This window comes from Malaclemys terrapin, chromosome 6 (assembly GCF_027887155.1).
Source record: "Malaclemys terrapin pileata isolate rMalTer1 chromosome 6, rMalTer1.hap1, whole genome shotgun sequence".
Taxonomy (NCBI): Eukaryota; Metazoa; Chordata; order Testudines; family Emydidae; genus Malaclemys; species Malaclemys terrapin.
In genome coordinates, this window is record NC_071510.1 from 119,458,288 (window position 1) to 119,484,112 (window position 25,825).

At 45.1% G+C, this 25,825-nt stretch overlaps 1 protein-coding gene across 7 annotated transcripts in view; it reads right to left on the bottom strand.

The window, feature by feature from the left end:
• The window catches only part of CTIF (cap binding complex dependent translation initiation factor), a 352,990-nt gene that overhangs the window by 34,185 nt on the left and 292,980 nt on the right, over positions 1-25,825 (bottom strand). For all 7 annotated transcript variants that reach the window (XM_054032222.1, XM_054032218.1, XM_054032221.1 and 4 more), the window contains one exon: positions 7,443-7,598. In XM_054032222.1, the coding sequence (XP_053888197.1) occupies positions 7,443-7,598 (156 nt within the window). The remainder of the gene's footprint in view (positions 1-7,442; positions 7,599-25,825) is intronic.

Below are 25,825 nucleotides of genomic sequence, written 5' to 3' on the forward strand. Positions count from 1 at the left end.
TGCCGTTGTAGAGGGATAGAGTTCAGGGCCACCAACTGCACCTGGCACAATTTAGAGCAGCCCTCCAGTGGCACTATCTATTTGGGTGGACGAGCCCTGCACACAGGGAACAACAGAGAATATACTACCCAGCCCTCCAAGCCCTCACATAAACTCCACCCTGGAGACCAGGAGCTGCCAATACATTCAAAGCCATCACCGTCAAGGGGATTCCACCTTAGGAAGAAAAATTCTGGGAGATCAACAACTAGCCTTTGGCAACTGCAGCATACCCTACTGGCCTCCAATGCCCCTCAACAGCCATACAAACTGCATCAGTAAAAAGCCACAGCTCAAGCTTCCAGCTCTTCCTTACAAATACTAGGTCAGCCCTTAGCACAATGAGCATCATGTTTGAGCTGTTCACAGAAGAGACTTGCAACTGTACATGAATCATCAAAACCTGCTTATGGCCCAGTTTGTCCCCACACAATACCTACCACGCAACCGCCTTACAGCATGCAAGAGCAGTGGGGTGGCCATTTTAATTTCACTGGACCAGAAATGCAAAGGGATATCCATCATGAAAATGGGGAGAGATCTGAGTGTATGTGAAGTGAGCGATGGAAGAAACAGTGGGACACTTCTGCTATTTAGATCTCCAGCCATAAGAGCTTCCAAGGCCCCAGTCTAATTCCTGAAAGAACTAGCAGAGTTTCCACCAAGCCTGATAGCAAAGTCTTCAAGAATCATGGTCCTGGAAGATCTCAATATCCGTGTGTACAGCAGATCTGAATAAAGAGACCCAGCAATGGAACTCCTTGCCAGGAGAGACAAGAATGAGGCCAAACCTGACTGTGTTCAGACTGAAATGTAAGACGGCTCATAGAGAAAACCTTTCCCTAGGAACAATGTCCCGTTCCACACACACCCAGGCTGCTCCCCCCTTCGGAACACACACATACCCTCCAGCCCAGGGGGATGGATGGGAAGAAAAGATTTTCATTTGTTTATATTTTGAACTTTTATGCTTCGTTATAATTTTGCCTGGTGCCTGTAAACTAAGCCAGCAAGCTCCTTAGATTTGATAGTTACAACAGTCCTCTATCCTCCTGTTCTTGTCTGCAAAGTGCCCTCTTCTCTCTTTCAATTCCCTCCTTAAAACCCACTTCTGCAAACAATCCTTTCCACCTTCTCCTTGTCAATAAACCCCTCACCAGTCCAGGCTTAACTTTGTCCGAGGTCTTTTCTCACATTTGCCTTGTCCAACTTTAACCGTCAGTTCTTCCAAGCGGTGAACGTGTTTTCATCTCGGTTTGTAAAGCACTGTGCAAATTCCCCGGGTTGAGTAACAGATTTCTTTTAACAACAATAAATAATAATGATCAGATGCACTAACTAGGTATGTGTTATTCATTACAACACATAATACTCCCAGCCCCCCGCATATACAGCCGCACCTCACTTTTCCTTTCCCAAGGTCAGCTTTCCTCTTGAGTCCAAACAACACAAACTGAGCTGACATACAGCAAAAAAGTGTGGCTTACTCACTGCTGTAGAAGTCCATTTTTCTCTTGTTGAGAGAGGCTGCTTTGGTGACCTCTGAGTTGTCGTCCTCCTCCTCATTAGCCAGCAGCAGGAATTCTTTCAGGCTGGCCCACCCCGTTCCAATGTCATCACTGCCCCTTGACCGTATCCACCCCCCATTCTGTCCAGCATAGCATAAGCATAGGCCATTATGGAAGGTGTTAATATGCTTTTACTGGGGGAGGAAAGGAAGGGAGCTATGGAGAGGAAGCCTCCCTGGGCGAAGGGAAGAGACATTCCTGCCACAGCCATCAGACAACATTCCCCTTCCTCTTGCTCACTCCCTTGGTGACCTTTGGCTGAGTCTGCCAAAGCTATAAAGGAAAAGGGGGAGGGGGGGGAGAGGCTAAGATGCACGAATTGCTGAAAGGACTGAGAGACAGAGATCTTAGCTTGTCTCGAATAACGATTTTTTATAAAGGACTACAGAGTAAAAGAACTGGGTGGATGGGCGGCAGGAGAAAAAGCAAGCACCAGTGTTTGAAGGGTGTCATCAAACAGGAGGGAGAATCATAGAGTTTAAAGCCAATAGGGACCACTCGATCATGTGGACTGACCTGCGGTCAGGGCCGGCTCCAGGCTTTTTGCCGCCCCAAGCAGAAAAAAAAAGAGAAAAAGCTGCGATCGCGATCTGCTCTACCGCCGCCGCTTCAGTTTTCGGCGGCAATGCGGCGGCTGGTCCTTCGCTCCGAGAGGGACTGAGGGACCCGCCGCCGAATTGCCGCCGAAGAGCCAGATGTGCCGCCCCTTTCCATTGGCCGCCCCAAGCACCTGCTTGCTTGGCTGGTGCCTGGAGCCAGCCCTGTCTGCTGTATAGCACGGGCCACCAAAACCACCTGAGCCCGCACTCCAAACCCAACAAACGAAATTAGACCAAAGTATTATACCCCACAGGAGACTAGTATGTGCCACAGACAGAGAATAGGAGGGACTGAGGTGCACCAGTGCCCAAGGTCCCCGCCATGGCAGGGAAACAATTAAGTGAGATATTCCCAGATAATCCTGGCAGGTGACCCACACCCACATGGTGCAGAGGAAGGTGATACCCCCCCAAAGTCACTGCAGATCTGACTGGATGAAATTCCTTTCCCACCCTACGTGTGGCATTCTGTCACATGCCGAGCATGGGAGCAAGAACCAGCCAGCCAAGCACCTGAGAGAGAAGCTGCTCCGTGCTCAGAGCCCTGGTAGTCCCTGTCCAATGTCCCATCTCCAGCTATGGCCATCCCTCATGCTTCAGAGGAAGGAGACAAGACAAAACGAAAAAACAACCTTCCCAGGCTCTCCAAGGGGGTACAAACAAGAGTGATGGGATGAAGTTACACAAAGGAAAATTTAGGATGAATATCAGGGAGATCTATTAGGCTGCGAAAATGTCTACCAAGGAAGTGGTGTAATTCCCATGTTCTTGGGACATTCAAAACTGGACTGGGCCCTAGAAAAAACACTCTTGGGAACAATCTTGCACGGGCAGGGAGAGTGAAAGATCAGGCTAGTTTTGTCTAAGCTGAGCGAAAGGCAATACGTGAAAAAGCATGAAAAGCGGAGGAGATTTAAACAATCCTGCCACTTGTAAGAATTCAAGCTGTGATGGGTAACATAGGCAAGGAGAGTGCTGTCAGTGCCACCTAGGCCTGCCGTTCATTGCCTGAACCACCCTGATCTGGCTTTGTCTTCAAAGAGACCTGCCAAGGGCAGAATGTCCCTGCGGGAAGGAATGGTGCTTGCACAGCATCGCCTCCCCGGGAAATCCACACATGCACTTATGTGGGTAGCTCCCAGGGTCAGACCCGACAGGTCCTGGAGGCTGGGAAGGGGACAAGATGCTCTTCCAAGCCTTGTACCCTGCTGACCCGGCAGATCTCCCTCCAGCCGGCTTCCAACATTGCTAGCCCCCCTGTGGAGTACCGAGCAGCCTGAGAGCTGGGCTGAACAGGAGCAGGGGACATAGCAACTGCACTACGGGGCTGCTGTGCATCGAGGACTGTTACAGCTTGCATAACTCTGGGGGTTCCCAGAATCCAGCTTGGGTTTGGTGATCCTTTTAGAGTTGCCACCTATCACAAACGCTGACTGGCTGAACCCATTCTCATGAGTCCATCCTGCGAGATAAGATTAGCTAAGGGTATTAAAAAAATCCCAAAGCTGGTTATGTCTAGATGCCATGAAACAGAGAGCCTGCAACATGAGGTCACAACCTCCCTCCACGGATCAGCCCTAGATCCACCATTTTAGGGTTTGGAAACAGCAGAGTCGTCACCGCTGCTGCAAACCTGATAACTAATGAACAAAAACACTTTGCTCAGGGACAATGATGGGAAAAGAAAATATCAGCATAACTTGGCTCTTTATTTACATTTATTTAGAGATTTTAAAGTATCCTTGCTGATACTGAATCACTGGTATTCTGAATTCATTTTCTGTTATCCAAATGAATTTTAATTCACATTGGGTTTCATACGAAGCCCCCACATACTCATTGGGATGACAGATATGGCAATTTCTTGCAATATTTTTGGGAGAGTTTACAGTATTACATTTACATATTATTTGGCCACAGATTGTAATTCCATGGGGGAGGGTGACCACAGTTCCTCCAGGAATTAAGAAGAGTGGGAGGATGATTGGGCAAATTCTCCCAGATTGTAACCCCTTCAGTGAGGTACAACGATCAGCAGAGGCTTGGATTTACAGGTTCAAACTGGATTCTACAGAGACCAACAGACAAAGACAGGACTTTTGGCTAAACAGCCTGAGTTTAAACTGTCTCAGGCCCTGCTTTCTGATCCAGCAAGCAGACAGAACATTCTGTCCAAGGGGGCCTCCAATCCTTCCTGGGAAGGGTTGGAAGGACTTTGGCCTATTGAGGCCCCATAAGACTGATGGGTGACCTCTGGTAAGCATGTGTAGAGGAACTTTTATTGGTTTAATATGTTTTTTTCTGTAATGCTTTCACCTTAAGAATACATGTGCTTGCTTAGAAGGGGCTGTGCAATAACTTGTGACTGCGGGAAACCACAGCTGTTCATAGCCTTCTAAGAGAAAGCGAAGTGCAGACACGGGTCTGTTTAGGCAGACTGGCTCGCTGGGGATGTCACAGTGCTGGCAGAGAACTGTACAGCCTGGAAAACCCCCGTTCAGGAGGGAGAGAGACATGGGTCTCCACCCTAAGAGAGGTGACAGTTGAGGAGCTGGAAGCCTGAGAGTGGAACTGAGAGTCCTCGAGGGACCACGGAGGTGGAATACAGGGGCAGTTGCCCTGAACTGTCATGCTGACAACACACTAGAACATATTATTAAACAATCCATTTGTAACCATCTAGAGGATAATAGGGTTATAAACAATAGCCAACATGGATTTTTAGGTTAGATATTATGAAAAAACTTTTCAACTATAAGGATAGCTAAGTAATGGAGTAGGTTATCAAGAGAGCTTGTGGAATTCCCATCCATTGGAGGTTTTTTAAGAACAGGTCAGACAAACACCTGTCAGGGATGCTCTAGGTTTACTTGGTCCCGCCTCAGCACAAGGGGCTGGATTAGGTGGCCTCTCAAGATCCTTTCCAGCCCTACATTGCTATGATTAACATCACATGGGGGAATATATTACAATATTGTCTAGTGTGTGTCACAAGTGTGACACACTGGGGAGTGTGTGCTAAACGTCCCCCTCTGTGCTGATGCAGAAAGGATATGAATTGGTACAGGTCCCAGGTGGGCAGCATTACCTGTCATGCTTTTAGCTCTGAAGGTCCCTGGTTCAATTCCCAGTACCTATCATGATACTGACACACTGGGAATTGAACCAGGGACCTTCAGAGCTAAAAGCATGACTAGTACTGCTGTCCAGCTGGGGCCTGTACAATTCACATCCTTTCTGCATCAGCACAGCGGGGGATGTTTAGCACACACTCCCCAGTGTGTCACACTTGTGACACACACTAGACAATATTGTGACACACACTAGACAATATTCTCGGTTGGGGTTGCTAGGCAGATAGGGCTTCTGGGTTCTCCTAGCTTATAATAATGACTCACTTAATTTCTCTGTGCCTCAGTTTACTCATCTTTCCACTCACAGTGGTGTTGTTATGAGCTTAATGTTTACAACATGCCCTGGCACACACAGACGAAAGTTGCTATGTAAGTACAAAATAATTACTCTTAGCACTTCCCTTTTTTTGCGGTTGTGTTCGTTTCAAGAGCAGAATTTATCTTGCTGCCAGTTATTTAGCTCAGTTGTTGTATGAGACTACAGAGGCACAGATGATAAAATCGAGATTCACCGCTCCACTAAATGGGCCATAAGATTGCTTTTCCTAAGAATGTCTTCTACAAGCAGCAGAAGACATAAAAGCTTTTAAACTGGCTGGAGAAAAGTTCTCTTCAACATTTAGATAATCTTTTAACACTTTAGCTTATTTTTGTATTTGCAAATCTGAGGTTTCTGCCAAAGTCATTAAAGGTCGATGTCCCACCATGCTTTCTATCTATCCCTCCATCTCATTTAAACGATGGAAGGCAGTGTTGTCTAGTGGATAGTGCATTGGCCTAGGAGACCTGGGTTCTGATCTTAGCACTGCCACAAACCTGCTGTTTGACCACGAGTAAGTCTCTTCATTTATTTGTGCCTGTTTTCCCTCCCATCTTTTGTCTGTCTTGACTATTTAGACCAGGGATGGGCAAACTTTTTGGCCCGAGGGCCACATCTGGGAATAGAAATTGTATGGTGGGCCATGAATGCTCACAAAATTGGGGTTGGAGGGCGGGAGGCAGTGTGGGTTCTGGTTGGGGGTGCGGGCTCTGGGGTGGGGCCAGAAATGAGGAGTTCAGGGTGTGGGAGGGGGCTGGAGTGGGGGAGTGAGGTGCGGGGAGGGGCTGAGGATGAGGAGTTTGGGGTGTAGGAGGATGCTCTGAGCTGGGACCGAGGGGTTTGGAGGGCGGGAGGGGGATCTGGGCTGGGACAGGGGGTTGGGGTGTGGGGAGAGGCTCAGGGGTGCAGGCTCCCAGCGGTGCTTACCTCAAGTGGCTCCCGGAAGAAGCAGCATGTCCCTTCTCTGGCTCCTATGTGAAGGCGTGGCCAGGCGGCTCTGCACGCTACCCTGTCCGCAGGCACCGCCCCTGCAGCTCCCATTGGAGTGCCGGAGGGGGCCACTGGAGCACTTAGGAGCCGGAGCGGGGCCATGCCGTGGCTTCTGGGAGCCGCATGGAGCAGCCCCTGACCCTGCTCCCCAGCTGGAATGCCAGAGCAGGGCCATGCTGTGGCTTCCAGGAGCCGCGTGGTGCGGCCCCCGACCCTGCTCCCTGGCTGGAGTGGGGCAAGCCCCAGACCCCACTCCCCAGCGGGAGCTCATGGGCCGGCTTAAAACGTAGGTTGCCCAGCCCTGATTTAGACTGTAGATTCCTCAGGGCAGGGATTGTCTCTTCTGGTAAATCACATGGGTTTATACAGCACCTATCATGATACAGCCCTGCTCTCAGTTGGGGTGGCTAGGTGCTATTTTAATATAAACAACACCACCACCTCACTCTTTTGCTTTCCTCAGACTGCCCTCTGTGAGATGATTCTGCGTATCCTAGTCCCCTGTGGTTTGGAGTTGGGCGTTATTTACCTTTCAGAACTAGAACACTTTTTGTACTGCTGGATTTTGCATGGTTGGTGTCCTTAAGGATGTGGTCTCGGGACTCTGAGCTTTAATTCAAAGGGCTGTGCAGGACGGAAGGATCCAAAAGCCCATGCCAGAAAGGAATAATTCAAAGGGATAAATGGAGGGGAAACGTTAATAATTGAAAAGAAAGAATAAAGAGCCAAGGACACCATCAGAATTGTAACTCAACAGCTTAGCTAATACACGGGTGAGAAAATGAGGCATTACCTCCCTGAGGCAGGTATAAATGGGACAGACAAGGACTCGGAAGGGCTCCCCACCGTTGCTCCTCATGGTGCCGAAGACTTCGCAGAGAAAGGTGATGAATCCCAGCCAGCGCTCCACGTCGCGCTGCTGCAGCTCCTCCCGCATTGTGAAATCTTTCTGCAAGGGGGACAGACAACAGGCGGCATCAGCAAAACCACATCTCACTGGAAGAGGCAACGGCTGTCTAGGGAGGGAATTAAGAAAAGAGGAAATTGAAACTAGAGGGAGAGAGAGCGAGAGAGACAGACTGACTGTCACTTTAGTAATGAGCATGCGGATTACTCAGTGTAAGTGCAGTGGCTGAAATTTCAACACAATATAAAGCAGGTATTGTAGAAATAGCAACAGCAGCTGCACAATGCAATAGAAACAACTTCCCTTTGGCCTTTCTGCCTTTTGTAACATATGTGAGTATTCAATTCAATATGCAAAAGAGTGGGGCTGGTTTAACGGGTGTGGCAAACACAAAAGGCACACGAGCCATGCAGGAAGCACACATGCTGCCTGGTTTTTCTGCTCAAGGGAACTCATGTCACCACAGGTAAATTCAGTCTGTCTACACCTCTCTCAAAATTAGCACCCAAAGGGACCATGTTGTCCCCTGTGCTAGGACCTGGGCTTCCCTGGGCCGCTGGTGATTTTTGGCTGCTGCAACTGCTCCTTGGCACCCTCTAAATTACAGCAGGGGACTGGCCCACTGCCCACCTGGATGAGGACCAGGAGAGTACAATGTTGGCATTAAAAAGTCACCCCCTCCTGTGTCATACTGTTGCCACAATGAAGGACTGTGGGAATTACGCAACTCCAGAAGCAAGGTCAGGATCAGATGCACAGCGAGTTATGTGTCTCTCCACTGGCCCTCTACTCTAATCCCTAGACAAAAATGGTGTCTGCCAAAGGAAAGAAAGTAAGAACATAAACAGGTGAGGGACAGGGGAAGAAAAGAATGACAGAGAAAATACAATAAAACAGAATCTTCATCTTTTTAAACAAGAAATTTGGTACTTTACTTTTACAGGGACCAAATAAAAATGACGATGCTATAATCCAAGTGTATATAGTGCTCAGGACAAGGGGATGTTTCCTCAATCCCTTTTTGATGTTATAGCAGCTTGTTTCAAGAAATATCACAGCAGCCTGCTTATTTCCACTCTTAATTACACCTCTGTCTTGATATAACGCGACCCGATATAACATGAATTCGGATATAACGTGGTAAAGCAGTGCTCCGGGGAGGGGGGCGGTGCACTCTGGTGGATCAAAGCAAGTCCAATATAACGCGGTTTCACCTATAACACGGTAAGATTTTTTGGCTCCCGAGGACAGCGTTCTATCGAGGTAGAGGTGTACCTTTCCTTATGGTTATCATTTAGTTGACATAATGCAGAGAAAAATTACAGAACAAGTTCATTTTCAAGTATACCATAAAAAACTACAGGCGAAGTGTGTGTTCAATGTGTGTTGCCCAATACATGAAATCCAGCAACTAAAATGCTAATTATTTAAGTATCTTTTCTACATCAGCTTATTCCTATTGACTAAAACTAACAAGGATACATCGTTGCACCCAATGCTCTAATCTGCACCCGCACAGTGTGGAGACAGCTGTGCAGAACAGCCACTAGAGAGAAGAGTACTGATTTATAAACTGTGCAAAGTACTGATGTTTAAATGCATGTAAGTGAAGCAGTTGCTGAAGAAACCCAAGTGAAAGATTTGTGATTTATTTTATTATGCAACAATATGTGCAAAAGACTCAAGTGATGTCAATCAGCGCCCTCCTAATGCTCAAAAGTGAGCATTCAGTCTCCAGCTGGAAGCATAAGCCTTGACCACTTGGTGTAGCTCTCTGTCCCCCTCTGGTGGTGGGTAGGCCACCAAGAGACTGATGAGCCCTCTATAGCGGGGGTGGGCAAACTACAGCCCGGGGGCCATATCCGGCCCTCCAGATGTTTTAATCTGGCCCTCGAGCTCCCGGCAGGGAGCGGGGTCCAGGGCTTGCCCCGCTCCGGCGCTCCAGCCGGGGAGTGGGGTCAGAGGCTTGTCCCGCTCTGCGTGGCTCCTGGAAGCAGCGGCATGTCCCCCCTCCGGCTCCTACGCATAGAGGCAGCCAGGGAGCTCTGCAGGCTGCCTAGGGTGCCAAGCTAAATGGGGCGCCAAATTCGAGGGAAAAAATCAAATAAAAAAAAAAGAAAGAAAGAAAAAAATGAAAAAGATGAAAAAAAAAACAAATAAAATAACAAAGATGTCATTATTTCAATTCCTGTTGCATGTACGGGGGGAGTATGAATTATAATTCACTTCTCTACATTTCTGAGACTTTATTAATATGTCAAATCTTTTATTTACTGCAAAAATAAATAATATTTTAGCAACTTTTTTTTTCAATTTGCGACGTGGGTCATCTTGACCCACTCCGCAATTTTGATAAGCCATAACTCAGCCACAGTGAAACACATCCGCCAGCAGCAAGAGCTGCAATGCTAGTGACACATAACTCGAATATACAGCAAGGTCGCATACCTGGAAATTCATGTAGAGCAGACATATCGCGAGTTGATATATGTCAAACAGTCATTTTAACACACGTCGCAGATAGATGGTTAAGAACTGAGCGAATACTGTGGAAAATTGTGTTTCTTGGTGCCAAAGAATAAAGAATAACGTCTTTCAGTATTATAAATCCAAAATGTGAGTATCTTTAAGCGTTACTAAACCTTAGCGTTATTATCGGGCTGTATAATTATGAACTTTTCTTTGTTATAACTGGTTCACATGTAATAAATACGGTCCATAAAAGAAAAGTAACAGCGTTAATGCTTAATAGACTACAAAAGTGATGATGTCACACTCCAAGTGGGTAACCTTGAGGAAGGGGATTACTTTCCAAACAACCCATGTCGGGTTATAACGTCAAAAAAGGTAATTTTGTTTCCATGTAAACGCTGTAACTAACTGTTTCAATAGGTAAGTGAGTGTATGTTACTAATCACTGAAACTTTAAGCAGTGAAAAGACATGTTGGGATGGCTGCAATGTGGTTTAAATCGCCAGCCATGTGGTGGGTGTGTCAGCCATCCTTAACGCTATAATGCTTGCAGTCGGGAGCACAGTACGTAACAATATTCAAATGCCCCATGGCAGAAAGAGGAAAAAGAAAACCCTCAGAAGCTGAGTATCATAAACGAAAGGTTGAGAAGGAAAAGGACCAAGCAAAACAGCAGGGATCCTTCCTGAAATATCTTCTCTTTAATCCAAATAAAGATGGAAGCAGTTCACAGCATCCAGATGAAGGAATTTTACTTGGAGAGGAGGTTAGCTCATATCTGCATGGAAGCAGTTTGGAACATCAAGATGAGGGTATATTACTTCGAGATGAGAGAAGCTCACATTCACAAAAAAGCAGTTTGGAAACTCAAGATGATGGAAACTTACTTCTAGATGAAGGCAGCTCACAGCATCAGACTGATATGGAAATGTAGAAAATTTATTCACCTTCAGAGACACATGCATAAATTGACGTAAAAGAAGTAGAACGAAAAAAGGATGAGGAAGTTACAAACAAGTTACAGTATGGGGACCCAACTTCACGGCCCAGATGTGATGACAGTGTGCGGCAAATTCTCGCGGAACATGGACCCAAACAAGTTCATGAATTTCCCTTCCCTAAGGATGGAAAAAAAAGAAAATTCTCTGCTCAGCATTACAAGAGGAAATTCATTAATAGGGAAGAAATTCATTGAAACTGGTTACAATATTCAGTGTCGAAGGACTCTGTTTTGCTTTTGCTGCAAGTTGTTTAGAAATCAAGCTGTACATCACTGTACATCAAGCTTCTACCAACTGTACATCACTTACTGAAAATGGTTCGAAGGACTGGAAAAACATATCTTCAATTCTCTCTTCACATGAAAGAAGTACAGAACATTTAGAATGTTTTCAAAATTGAAAAGAACTTGAATTATGAGTGAAAAAAGGAAAAACTATAAATGAAGAAAATTTACGCGTGATCAAGGAAAAAGAAAAATACTGGCAACAAATATTAGAGCGCCTGATTGCTTTAGTGAGAGTTCTCGGTGGGCAAAATTTAGCATTCCGCGGTCGTGGTAGAAATGAAAAATTATACACTCCAGGTAATGGAAACTTTTAAAAATTTGTAGAATACCTAGCTTTGTTCGATCCAGTCATGAAGGAGCATCTATGTAAAATAACTGATCATGAAACACAGGTTCATTACTTAGGAAAAATATGCAGAATGAACTGATTCAAATTCTAGCAAATGCCAATAAAAGAATTGTAGAATTCTGCAAATTCTTCAAAATACTTTTCAATAATATTGGACTGTACACCAGATGTGAGTCACGTTGAACAAATGATGATGATCATCCGTTTTGTGGATATGGAAAAGTCTGCAGACGAAGATAATGTTGAAGTGCTCATAAAGGAACATTTTTTGGGTTTCGTACCACTGAAGGAGATGACTGGAGCATTTATGACTGAAACTATTCTACAAGAGCTTGAAACAATGTCATTATCTGTTGAAAACTTAGGTGGCCAAGGCTATGAAAATGGGAGTAATATGAAGGGTAAAGACAATGGTGTGCAAAGGAGAATGATGGAAATCAATCCTAGGGCCTTTTTTGTTCCTTGCAGTGCGCAAGGATCTCTGAATCTTGTTGTCAATGATGCTGCTAGATGCTGTTTGGAGGCAAGCAGTTTCTTTGACCTGGTGCAATGTGTTTTTCTCAGGCTCAACACGCTGTTGGGTGATTCTGACTCGCCATGTGAATTCTCTAACTGTGAAACCACTTAGTCAGACAAGATGGGAGAGTCGCATTGATGCTTTGAAGCCTCTTCGCTATGAACTTGGAAACATTTATGATGCTCTAACTGAAATTTCTGATGATACTACCTTTACTGGATCATCTGGCAATACGGCACATTCAGATGCAGAAGCTCTTGCAAATATGAGCCTTTCCAAGTTCAAATTTGTGACTTCACTCATTTTGTGGTTTAATATCCTTTTCAGGATTAACCTCACTAGTAAGCAGCTTCAGGAAAAGAACTTGAACATACATTCTGCTATTCAAAAACTGCAGCAAACTAAAAATATTCTGGAGGAATTCAGAAGTGATGAAGGGTTCAAAAGAACACTGGTAGATTCTCTCAAGCTTGCTGAAGAAATAGACTTTCCAACAGAATTTGAACCAGAGCCAGGTCGCATTCGGCAAAAGAAACAGCAGTTTCCATATGAAGGACGAGACACACCCATTCAGAACCCAAACCAAAGGTTCAAAGTGAATTTCTACTTCGCAGTCCTTGATACTGCTATTCACTCAGCTGACGAAAGATTTCAACAGATGCAGCAGTTAGAGTCAGTATTTGGCTTTTTATATGATATCCGCAGCTTGCAAAAGAAAACAGCAAAACAGATAAGAGAATTTTGCATAAAACTGGAGTCGGCATTGACTCATGAACATTCAAAAGACATTAATGCTACAGATTTTGTGTAGTGAGCTTCAGGCTTTTTCAGACGACTTAAGAAACATTCCACTCCTGAAGAAGTACTGAAGTTTGTTTGTCAAAATAAATTCACAGACAGTTTTCCAAACATTTGTATAGCTCTACGCATTCTTTTAACTTCGCCAGTTTCCGCAGCTAGTGGGGAACGTAGCTTCTCAAAGTTAAAATTGATAAAAACATATCTGCGTTCAACAATGGTGCAAGAGAGACTCGTTGGACTTGCCACAATGTCAATAGAGCATGAAATATCTGCAAAACTGGATCTAAAAGCACTAGTGACTGAATTTTCAAAACTTAAAGCAAGAAAAGTCACGTTTTAAGAGCACAGAGTGTTTTTTATTCAGAGTGTTTTGTAAATACAGGTTAAAGTTCATTGAAGAGTTTTCTTATTTCTTTCTATATAGGATGTGGTGGTAATGGCAGTTAAAGCAGGATAGCGTAATGGATGATTTTGGATTTGTAATAATAAAAATTATAATTAACATTTTAATGCATTTTTATTTGAAATCGGACTGAAATATCATCTAGCTGCCGTGTACAAATCTATTCTGAACATTTTGTGTCTCTATTTTATCTGATCTCAGAAATGTTGGTTGGAGAGATGGACAGACGGACAAACCGAATAATTAAGCCTCTGTTTAAAAAAAAAAAAAAACGCTTAAAAAACATTCAAAGGAAAAAAGGGGCAAAATGTTTCCCAGTTTACCAAAAACCTCAGCCTAGATCTGCCCTTGGGGTTTGGGGGTGTGGGCGCCAATTGCATGGCTCGCCTAGGGCGCCAGTTGCTGGCAGATAGTCTAGGGCCGCCCCTGCCTGCAAGACAGCTCCAGTTCCATGGAGACAGGCACTTTCTCAACTCCTGAGGTTCCTCTGCCAGCACCTGACATCTCTCTATCCCAGGGGTAGGCAACCTATGGCACGTGTGCCGAAGGCGGCACGCGAGCTGATTTTCAGTGGCACTCACACTGCCTGGGTCCTGGCACCGGTCCGGGGGGCTCTGCATTTTAATGTAATTTTAAATGAAGCTTCTTAAACATTTTAAAAACCTTATTTACTTTACATACAATAATAGTTTAGTTATATATTATAGACTTATAGAAAGAGACCTTCTAAAAACGTTAAAATGTATGACTGGCACGTGAAACCTTAAATTAGAGTGAATAAATGAAGACTCGGCACACCACTTCTGAAAGGTTGCCGACCCCTGCTCTATCCCTTTAAAGGCACATCCCTGTGGTATGAGGATGAGCCGCACTGCAGTAGGAACAGCTCCATTCTCCTCAGCCTGAGTTCCTCCTGGGGGCTCCCTGAGAAATGCCTTGTCCTCTCTCCTCCCCTTTTGGGAGCACAGGCTCTACTTTCATGTGGGGTTTACACTTCCTAGCTGCACTACGCCTTTGGTGTAGCGGAGGAAGGCTCCTTGGACTCTCATCATCTCCTTACACAGCCAAGCAGTGCTAGTCACAACCCGACCTTTGGCATTTTGCTGCAGGATCTCACACACCCTCCACCAACCCCAATGTCTTCCCCTTCAAATCCTGAGGCTTCCATTTAAACCCCAGTTTCCTGCCTGACAATGTTTACTGAGGCATTGCTATTTCCTGCATGGAACCACATCAATCCCGTTTGAAAGCCATTTAATGTCTAAAGATTCCCAGGGCATTCTGGGAAATTCTTAGCCGCTTGGGATAACCACATGAACTCTGGCACGGTGTTTTAGATCGCAAAGCCAAAAACGGCTCCGTGCAAGCACGGGAGAAAAAGAGACATGTATATATTCAACTCCCCTGCGGATTCACCTTGAGAGATGCAATGGGTTCATGCACAAACTCGGTTTTGTATTTTTAAACTTCCTTAAGTCCCTCTATCTTCCCTAAAAACCTATCATAAAAAACCCAGGCTGGGATACCTTACAGTTTAAATAAGAAATTCCGGGAGATTTATGTCTTGATCGTGTCCGGAGAGGTGGGTTTGTTGCCAGCTCAAACACTTCAAGCTGAAAATACACCTTTCCTTATTTACTGTAAGTAATTCATAGCAGATTATTGGGAAACTGCAGGGAGAGTTAGGATGCAGTTTTGGAACTGTGCAGAGAACACATAAGGGACATTGCACCACACGCGCTTCCTTCAAATTCCTGCTTAACACAGATTCCCCTTCAGCAAAGCCTTCCCGAGAAATGCCTCCAAAGAAATTCATTTTAAAAATACAAACATCTGCCCTGCTTTGAGATTCACCCTGATTACCACTGGATAGATCTGAACGGTAATATCTATCTTTTTAGACTGTAAGTTCTGTGAAGCAGAAACATCTTTTCTTCTTTATCAGCGACACAAAAATCATGGGACCGGGGCTAAAATATTTTGGTCATAAACTTCCTTTGATTCATAGCAGAGCTGTCATTGGGACAACTAAGCAAAGATGGGGAGGGGTAAAGCACTGGACTGGCTCTATGGAGACCTGGGTTCCATGCTCAGCTCTGTCACTGCCTGCTGGGTGACCTTGGGCAAGTCACCTCACCTCTGTGTGCCTCAGTTTCTCCATCTGTAGGATGGGGATAATAATACTGCTCTCCTTTGTAAAGCACTTTGAAATCTACGGATAAGCGCGAGGGCTGATGATGAAGACCCAGGGTAGATTAAGGCCCTTCTGAAGTAAATAATCAATCATCATCTAGCAACACAAGCAGAAGATGCAGTTGCTCGTGGTGAACAAGGAACCATCTACAAAATGACGTGGCTTATCTGTGGTAAACAGCAGACACCAACAAACACTCTCATCAGGAACAAACAAGGCCATCTGCTAACAACCAAAAAAGAACAAGAAATGCACTGGACAGAGCATTTCAAAGAATTGCTGAACAGGAAGCCACCTAAAGAGGAAGCAAACGTCCAGGAGGTAGAAGAAGATCTTGATATCAACACAGACACTCCAACTAAGGAAGTGATCATTCAAGCCATCAAATCCTTAAAAAATGGGAAAGTTCCTGGAAAGGATAACTTGAATGCAGAATTGTTCAAGGTAAATCCTAAATTAGAAGCATCTATCCTGGCCCCTCTGTTTACATCAGTCTGGGAAAGGGAAAAAGTGCCAGATGAGTGGACCAATGGGGTTATAGTGAAGATACCAAAGAAAGGAACTCTCAGTAATTGTAATAACTGGCGTGGTATCACACTTTTAGCTGTGCCAAGCTAAGTATTGCGTAAGATTATAGTTCAGCGTATATCAGAGGCAGTTGATAGCGTTCTCAGAAAAAAAGCAAGCTGGTTTTCGGAAAGGGCGTGGATGCACAGACCAGATCTTCATTCTATGAAACATCATAGAACAGTGCTTAGAATGGCAACAGCAACTCTACATACATTTCATAGACTTTGAGAAGGCTTTTAATAGCATTCACAGGACCAGCCTATGGTGTATTCTGCGGGCATATGGAATTCCTTTCTGTATAATCAATGTCATCAAACGCTTCTATTTCAACTTTACATGCAGTGTTGATCACAGTGAGCTCAGTTTTGAAGTTAAAACAGGAATACGTCAGGGGTGTGTCATGTCTGCAATCCTCTTCAACATTGCCATCGACTGGGTAATGCGGCGTACAACAGAAGACATGTCAAGAAGCATTAAATGGACACTCTTCTCATCCCTTGAAGATCTGGACTTCGCAGATGATGTCGCTCTCCTATCACATACCCAACACCATATACAAGAAAAAACAACCTGACTCAATGCATTCAGCCAGCAAATTGGACTGAAAATCAACTGCAATAAGACAGCTATCATGACCTTTAATATTGCCTCACCATCACCAGTACGGATAGAGGATTATGTTCTCACCAGTGTAGAAACATTCACGTACTTGGGCAGCACCATCAGCCAGGACGGTGGAACCACCCAGGACATCCGGAACAAAAATCAGTAAAGCCAGGAACACCTTCAGGAGCTTAAATACAGTCTGGAAATCATCAAAATGCAACACCAAAACCAAACTCAAGATTTATCAGAGCTGCATACTTTCAACACTACTTGATAGTGCAGAATGCTGGGGAATGAGAAAGTATGACATGTCCAAACTGTCTTCATTCCATACAACCTGCCTCAAAAAAATCCTCTGTATCGCCCAGAACAATCTCAAACCAAGATCTATTGACACAGTGCAGCCAAGAGGATCTGAGCACCGTCATTGCCAGGAGGCGTTGGAGATGGATCGGTCATGTGCTTCGGCGTAGCAATAAGATGGGCACCTGAAGGCAAGCGAAAACAAGGCCGCCCGAAAACAACATGGCGAAGAGCTGTGGAAGTCGAGCTGAAAAACCTGAAGCACAGCTGGGAAACTATTGAAAGACTTGCCAGAAGCAGACAGGAGTGGAGGAGCTTTGTCACTGCCCTAAATGCCAGAGGTGTAATAGGAACATGATGATGATGATGATGAAGTAAATAAACTTTTATTAGAAGTTACTCCTGCCTTCTACAATGGGGGGAAATGATTCAGGGGACTTGAGTCAATAGCTATTTCTATCCCTTGTTTATCTGGGATTTGCAGTGTTTTGTTTCTGCAACCACTTGTTTAAGTTTGTCGCAAACCTGGTCTGAAAGGTGTGCTCATTATGATTCAGAGTCAGCATCATTTAGATGAGGTTCCTCCTAGAACTCACACCTCTCTTAGACCTATTTCATATTTCAGGGATCCCGTCCAGTTCTGCCTATTCTACAGCTTTAAACCAAACGGTAACCAGGTCCCCTGACTCTGTTACAGTTGTAGCCTACGTAAAGCCTAAGCCAGACAAACAAACAATTAATTCGGGCTCCAATTTCACCTACTCACTAATGAACTCTTCCAATAAAACCTGCACACTCCTTGGCCTGATTTGCACCCCTTGCTCTGGAGAAGATCAAAAGTAGCAGAGGCTGGCCTGGGGGCCTCTGCATGGCACGTACCAGTACTGTGCCTGGTTGTACCCACAGTATTGTTATTATAAGTGCTGACCGTGCGCTTGGCGTTGCAAGGATAGAAATAAAGCTCCCCTGGCCCAAGGAGCAAACAAACAAAGCCCACACAACCAGCAGAGCCCATGGTGAAGGAAAGCAGCTGCCAGCTTTCCCATAAACATGGTCTGGCAACACTGCACACCAAGCCACTCCACACCAGGACCTGGCGATCGGTTTCACAAAGCATCCAGCGCTTCCACGAGAGCAAATCCAAGCGACTCAAAAGGCCTCACTGGATCACTGCCGTTTCGTTTGTTTCCCACCCGTAAGATCACTCATCTGCGTCTCACGCTGTCCTCCTAGGAGGGCGAGAGAGCCCTTTCGGACCACAATCGGCCAACAGTCCCATTCACCTACAGCACGGCCAGCCTCCAAGCCACAATCCGCACTGCAAACAGCTGTCGCTGAAACGCTCGAATGAGAAGTAATGTGTGAAGTCAGTGCGGCTACCTTTTCCAGCTGTTCTGTTATTCTAACTGAGGCATCCCTGCTGACAGAGGTAAAGCAGCCTTTACTGAACCTCTCTTAAAAACCTTACTGTGCTTTTTACACCAACTTCTTCTACCCTTGGTTTTTAGCAGGTAGGCCCCCTTGGGGCTGTGACTGTATCTTCCGCTGTGCTCTGTGCAGGGCCAGGTAGGCTGTTGGCATGCAAATAAATGCTATTTTTTAGTGCTTAAATAGCATGTCTCCTCCTCTGAGCACTTTAGGAACATTAAGGGATTCATCATGTGATGACCTCCCAGGTACCGGGACCAGTTAAGGGCTCTTTCTTCAGCATTTCCATAGTTTAAAGCAAGAATACAAGCAGTGCTTGATGGGGAAGGATAACTAGCAAGAGAGCAACATTTTTGTTTTATTTATGTAAGCCCAATTCTGCTTGTACTGGTGTAAATCTGGAGTAACTCCCCTGGAGATAGTATGGATTTACACTGGTGTAACTGAGTGTAAGTAAGGCTCTGTATGCTCATAGGACAAGGAGGAACATTGCTACAGGCTCTCCTGTCTCTCATCTGTAAGGTTAAGTATAAGAGACCTCAGTCTTTACCACTGCGTTGTCCTGGAACTTTCAGTACAAGCCATTCTCCTTCACTCTACCACTAAGCAATATATATTAATAATATAGAGAGAGCAGTATATACACAAACACATTAAAAAAGTGACTGAAAAGAGAAAAAAGAGCCAATTTCTACACTCTAGCTTAGACAGACGTGCATTTTCACACAATGCTTTTTTGAAATATCCATGCAACTTTAAAATCTACATACCTAGCATGACAAGATTTTTTTTTTTTTTTGGGGTAACAAAAAAACCCTGTCCTAATTCTGTCAAATCCTATTTCTTCTCTCAGGCACTGCAAGGAGCATCCATTTTAGAGATCAGATTTTGGCAAAGTCAGGTTTTGATTGTTAAAACTGTGAATAATTGCTGGTTTAATATGAATTAAATTAAGGTTTTGGGGTGGGCTTGGTTGCTGACCTATAAACTGCATCCCTTTGACTCAATCAGGATCATGGGATCTCTTTTCAGATCTGCATGCAAATGAAAATGAAGATATCCTACCACTGAACCTTCATTCTGGTTCAGAGAAACCAGGTCTCAGGCACTTCCAAGCATTTAGCATGCCACCAGAATGCTTTGGTCACCTGAGGATTATAGGTATCAATGACATCCATCACTGGATGAAGAAACCAGCCCCAAATTCCAGAAGCACTAAATTAGTTTGATTTATTATTTGTATCAAATTAGTCACTCAGCTCTATTTATCATGCTTAGCATTTATGTGACATTTTGTGTCCAAACAACTTTATTTAATGTAGCATCTTCCGTGCGCACAGTGCCCCACAACGCTTTCTACTGCTAAATAATAAATAACAGCTGAGATGGAAATCCAAGAAGTACAGCTGGGGGAGAGAGCTCAGTGTGCAGACAGGAGATGAGCTGGTGAGGTCAATGAGATGCTGAGATACAGGAAGATTGTTTCAGGCTGTATTAGTGAAGGCTCTCACATCACCAATGTGCAGGAAACTGGGATAAATCCTCGGTAAATTTTAAAATACATTTTAAGTAGGGGACAAGATTTTCAAGCATGAGTGACTAAAGTTAGACAGCAAATAGTTGACCTGGCCTTTCAAGAGTGTTGAACGCCTGCAGTTCACTTTGGCTTTTCTGGCCCATCCCCAGACCATCCCCATCTTCACCTTCTGCTCCCGTTCTATATAAACAACTGGGGAGAATAACTGCTTGGCATACAGGGCTGCTCAACCTGTCAAACCCCTTATGCAGTCTCTATGCTGAGCTTAAGTGGTGCAGAGGGTCTAGTGCCAATGTGAATCTGGCCTTTAGACAGCAGCATTCACTAGCAGCATGGCATTTATGAGGATGAACAAAACATCACACTGCAGACGTTGGGAGAAAAGGACATTATTCTATTTGGAGTTTAAAAAACAACTCAACTGGCCACAAAACTCCCAGCAACCAAAATGATTGCATTACAGGAGCACATAGGGTTCCACTGAGATGGAGCTCCATTGCGCTAGGCACTGTACGAATGCACAATCTAAATAGACAAGATAGGGAAGCTGAGCAGAGAGAGTTGCCCAGTGGCATACAGCAGGTCAGTAGCAGAGTTGAGACTAGAACTCGCTCTCCCAACTCATAGTCCAGTGCGCTAACCACTAGCCTGTGCTGCCACTCTTATTGACTATCATTAGCTCTGCTGGAAGAATGGACGCTCAAAACTACCAGTGTGAGTGTGCACCATGAAAACACATTCTAACATGGAACAAAGAGGCAAAGACTTCAGGAGGCTGGGATACACACTGACTGTTATAATTAAACAACATGTAAGAGATACCCCTCCCCCCCAAAGAAATTTAATTTGCTATAGAAATGCTTTCTTAACCCAGAAAAAATAACCTCTGGGAGGCAGATTGGCTTGCTCCGCATGCTCAGGTTGTGATGTCAGGGCAATGAGCAAGTTATCTTTCATCAACTTGACTATATTTTTAAAAACGAACTGTATTACTAATCTGAAGATGTCTTGGACTCCAGATAGTCCAAGTACACTCACCAGATTGCTTTCCTCCAGCGCCCACAGATTAAAATACATCCTATTTATACCACGTAGCAGGTTTGATCTCCCTCCGACCTCGAGAAAAGATTGTTACAAAACCACGCAGCAAATGGGGAAAGTGCAAGGGGCATCTCAAGAGGTTTCAGACTGAAAGGAAGAGCTCTGATAGGGCAAATTATACCTCCAAGCAAAGAATGTGATTAATTACCCTTGGCTAGCGGTGGATGGCCTGCCGAGGGTGCTCAAAAGGGACAAAAATCACAAGGAGCCGCTCTCACTCTCTTGGACTCAGCCCCAATCCCTGTCCTTGTACTTTCTGAGGACAAGGACTTGGAGGGGCTAACACAGCTGGCAGTGCTGGCCTCTCCATGGGCCCGGGGAAGGAAGATTCCTTGTCCCGGCCCCACTTCTACTTTGCACTGGTCAGCAGAGCTGGGGGTGGCAAGGAAGCCTACACTTCCCTCTGTTATGGGTGTTTAAGTCTCCATCCAGGCCAATAATTCACGACTAGAAACTTTGCAACATCTTTTAATATGGTTCCCAAATAGGTTTGCTCAGTGCCCAGTAAATCCCTGCCGGGTTACTGGATCAGCACCAATTTGGAGGGTAAAAGTTTACAGTGGCATCAAAATGAGGGTTAATTTAAGCATCGGCACTTATAAAGGAAAAAAAATAAATCACACATTTGAGCTTGTTGGTCTCTAAACACATGTCTCTTCCTCTGGCAGCTACACTGTTTGCTCAGTTATTGGCATGGAAGCAGGGAATACTGAGTCAGAAATACTGTGTCAAAAAAACAAAACTGAGCTTCGATATCACGGTGACAGACACTATATAAAAACTTGAGAGAGAGAGAGTGTGCTAAATACTTGATCTTATTGCCAATGTGCTACAAAAGGCTGAAGCCTTAAATGGCTGCTTGGAAAGTGTCCGCAATGTATAAAACAGCTCAGAGCGGAGAACTGGCTGACGCTAGTCAGGAGAGCACCCGCCCTTTGTCATTTTCACCTCCGCTACAGACTACTATTAAATACAGTTTCCAGTTATTACAACTCCCTCCCAGTGCTTTCCAAAAAAACCCTTCAGAAATTTACTGTGGCAAACCCCACTCTGTATCCCTCCAACACCACCCCACCATCAGATGCTCTAGGACGCAACCTATTATGAACAGTAGCACTTAGAGGCCTTAGTCAAAATCAGGGTCCCATTAGGCACTGTAGTAAGTAGTCCCTGCCCTGGAGAACTTACAGTCTAAATAGACAAAGACAGGCGAAGGGTGCGCAAAAGGAAATATTATCATATCCATTGACAGAAACAGTGAGTGAGCTGCCCAAACCCACATAGGGAGTCTGTAACAGAGGAGGAAATTGAACCCAGCTCTCCTGAGTCCAGCCCAGTGCCTTAGCCACCAGATCATTCTTCCTGTCTGTCTCAGGGCAGCCCTTCCCCCCTCCTCAGTCAAGCACACTAAGGACACTCTAGCACTCCACTCCGCTGCTTCACACGTATCCCATGGTGCCCTGTAATTAAGAGGATTGGATGGTTCTAAGTGTCCCTGTTTGTGAGCATCTATTAGTTCTGAGGAGCAGCGCAGATCATGGACAGAGTGTCCCAATGTTGGAGCAATAAAGTCCCTCAAAGGATTCTCATAATCTCCAAGGGTAAAGCATAAAACCAGGTCCACCTGCCGGACAGCATCAAGGAAAAGCCAGGCTCTCAAGCTGGGAGATGAGGGCCAAACCATGATGGTGGCATACTTTAAAGCACTGCCTACTTCCAGTCCCATATTGAAAATGAGACCAAGAGGGAGTTCTCATCTCCCCCTCCCAAGTCATAAATAAACAGAGATAGGTGAAGACTGAAGACTATAGCCGGAGAGGAGATTAAAGATAATCTAGGCATGGCGCAATATCTCAATGAATATTTTGCATCGGTGTTTAATGAGGCCAATGAAGGTATTAGGGATACTAGCACCGTTACAGAGGGGCATACACGATGGGGGATTACCGCATCCGAGGTAGAAACAAAACTTGAACGCCTTAATGGGACTAAGTCGGGAGGACCGGACGATCTTCACCCGAGAATATTGAAGGAATTGGCACAGGAAATAGCAGGCCCATTAGCGATAATATTTAATGAATCTGTAAACTCGGGGGTGGTCCCGTTAGACTGGAGAATAGCCAACGTGGTTCCTATTTTCAAGAAAGGGAAAAAAAGTGATCCGGGTAACTACAGGCCTGCTAGTTTAACATCTGTAGTGTGCAAGGTGCTGGAGAAAATTCTGAAAGAGAAACTTGTTGAGGACCTAGAGGTTAATGGCAATTGCGATAAATTACAACATGGTTTTACGAAGGGCAGATCGTGCCAAACGAATCTGATCTCCTTCTTTGAGAAAGTAACGGACTTATTAGATAAGGGAAATGCGGTGGACCTAATATACCTGGATTTCAGTAAAGCGTTTGATACTGTACCCCACGAGGAATTATTGGATAAACTGGAAAACATGGGGATCGATATGAAAATCCAGAGGTGGATAAGGAATTGGTTAATGGGGAGACTGCAGCGGGTCGTATTAAAGGGTGAACTGTCGGGTTGGAGGGAGGTTACTAGTGGAGTCCCTCAAGGGTCGGTTTTGGGACCCATTTTATTTAATCTATTTATAACTGACCTCGGAACCGATTGCAGGAGTGGGCTGATAAAGTTTGCGGATGATACGAAGGTGGGAGGCGTTGTAAATTCGGAGGAGGATAGGGATATTCTGCAGGGAGACTTGAATGAGCTTGTGAATTGGAGTATCAGAAATAAGATGAAATTTAATAGTGAAAAGTGTAAGGTGATGCACTTGGGGATGACTAATAACAATTTTAGTTACAAGATGGGGACGCACTGGTTAGAAGTAACAGAAGAGGAGAAGGACCTAGGGGTCCTTGTAGACCGCAGGATGACTATGAGTCGACAATGTGACGTGGCGGTGAAAAAAGCCAGTGCGGTCTTGGGATGTATTAGGCGAGGTATATCTAGTAGGGATAAGGAGGTCCTGCTTCCGTTGTATAAGGCGCTGGTGAGACCTCATTTGGAGTACTGTGTGCAGTTCTGGTCTCCCATGTTTAAAAATGATGAACTCAAACTGGAACGGGTGCAGAGAAGGGCGACCAGGATGATCAGAGGAATGGAAAACTTGTCGTATGAAAAGAGATTAGAGGAGCTTGGCTTGTTTAGTCTGACAAAACGAAGGCTGAGGGGGGATATGATTGCTATCTTTAAATATATAAGAGGGATAAATACAAGGGAGGGAGAGGAATTATTCCAGCTTAGTACTAATGTGGACACGAGAACGAATGGATATAAACTGGCCGTGGGGAAGTTCAGGCTTGAAATTAGACGAAGGTTTCTGACCGTCAGAGGGGTGAAATATTGGAACGGCCTTCCAAGGGAAACGGTGGGGGCGACGGACCTGTCTGGTTTTAAGATTAAGTTAGATAAGTTTATGGAGGGAATGGTTTAAGGGTAAAACACAGTAGCCAAGGAAAATCAAGCAATGGTACGTAAATAGCATAATGGCCAACAAGGGTCAGGCTAGAGACTCTTGCCTACATGCTCGGGGTATTACTGATCACCATATTTGGGGTCGGGAAGGAATTTTCCTCCAGGGTAGATTGGCTGAGCCTCTGGAGGTTTTTCGCCTTCCTCCGCAGCATGGGGCAGGGATCACCAGCAGGAGGGTCTCTGCCGATTGAAGTCACTAAAACACAGGATTGGGGACTTCAATGGCAGAGTCCAGGGAAGGGTCTTGTGGCCTGCAGCATGCAGGGGGTCAGACCAGATGATCATAATGGTCCCTTCTGACCTTAAAGTCTATGAGTCTATGAGTAATGGCTACAGAGCGTTCACCTCTAGGCTGGCACTTCAAATCCAGGCTAGGTGGGAAGTGAGTGAAAGCAGTGACCCTCTGAGGCCTGTTTGTTGGTCTGTGTTAAGTGGCTTTCATGGCCTGAGTCTGGGTCTCAGTGAACAGGTGCCAGTCGAATTAGCATCTTTTTCTGGCAGCCTCAGCAGAAAGACCAAGCCGTGACTGGATCATGGAGAACGAACTCTCCTGGGACTCGAAAAGCTGGTCACTCTGGCTAATGGTTGAAGTACACAATGGCTTTGCTGTATTTATCCTCTGGATCAACCGGCCATAAGTCAGCGGGGCCATTAATCTGTTTTCTTCACACACCCCACAAATTTCATACAGAAAATAGAGAAGGAAGAGAGAGGTGCCACTTATCTTGATGAGCAAAACTTGCACTGATAGCTTACCCGGCTGGCTCTTTCTGCATTCACATATTGCAAAAATCCAGGCCTGTCAAGTCACACATTGTCATGCTGCTTAAAAGCAGAAGAGAACAACAAGGGGAGCCAGCTGCTCTTTTGTGAGTCCCCTGCCACCTTAGAGACCATGGATTTGCAGGTGAGACTTTCAGGCTCTTGACCGTAAATATGGATCTACAAAAATAAATCTACCCTTCTGCTGTGCATGAGAGTAACCAAGCGCTCATTGCTGTATTCAGCAAGGGGCTGTAATCTGATGGAGAGGGGGGTGTGGGGGAGGGGAAAGGAAGAGGAGGGCACAAGTGTATCCATCTGAATTTCTTTTTTTAAAGTTATGCAGCAACCAGAGGGGAGCCAAGAACTGGATTTATTTGTAGACGTTGCTTTAGCCCTTGCAACAGCGGATGGATTTTCTATCCTTAGTTTTGTGGGGGATAGGAGTGCAA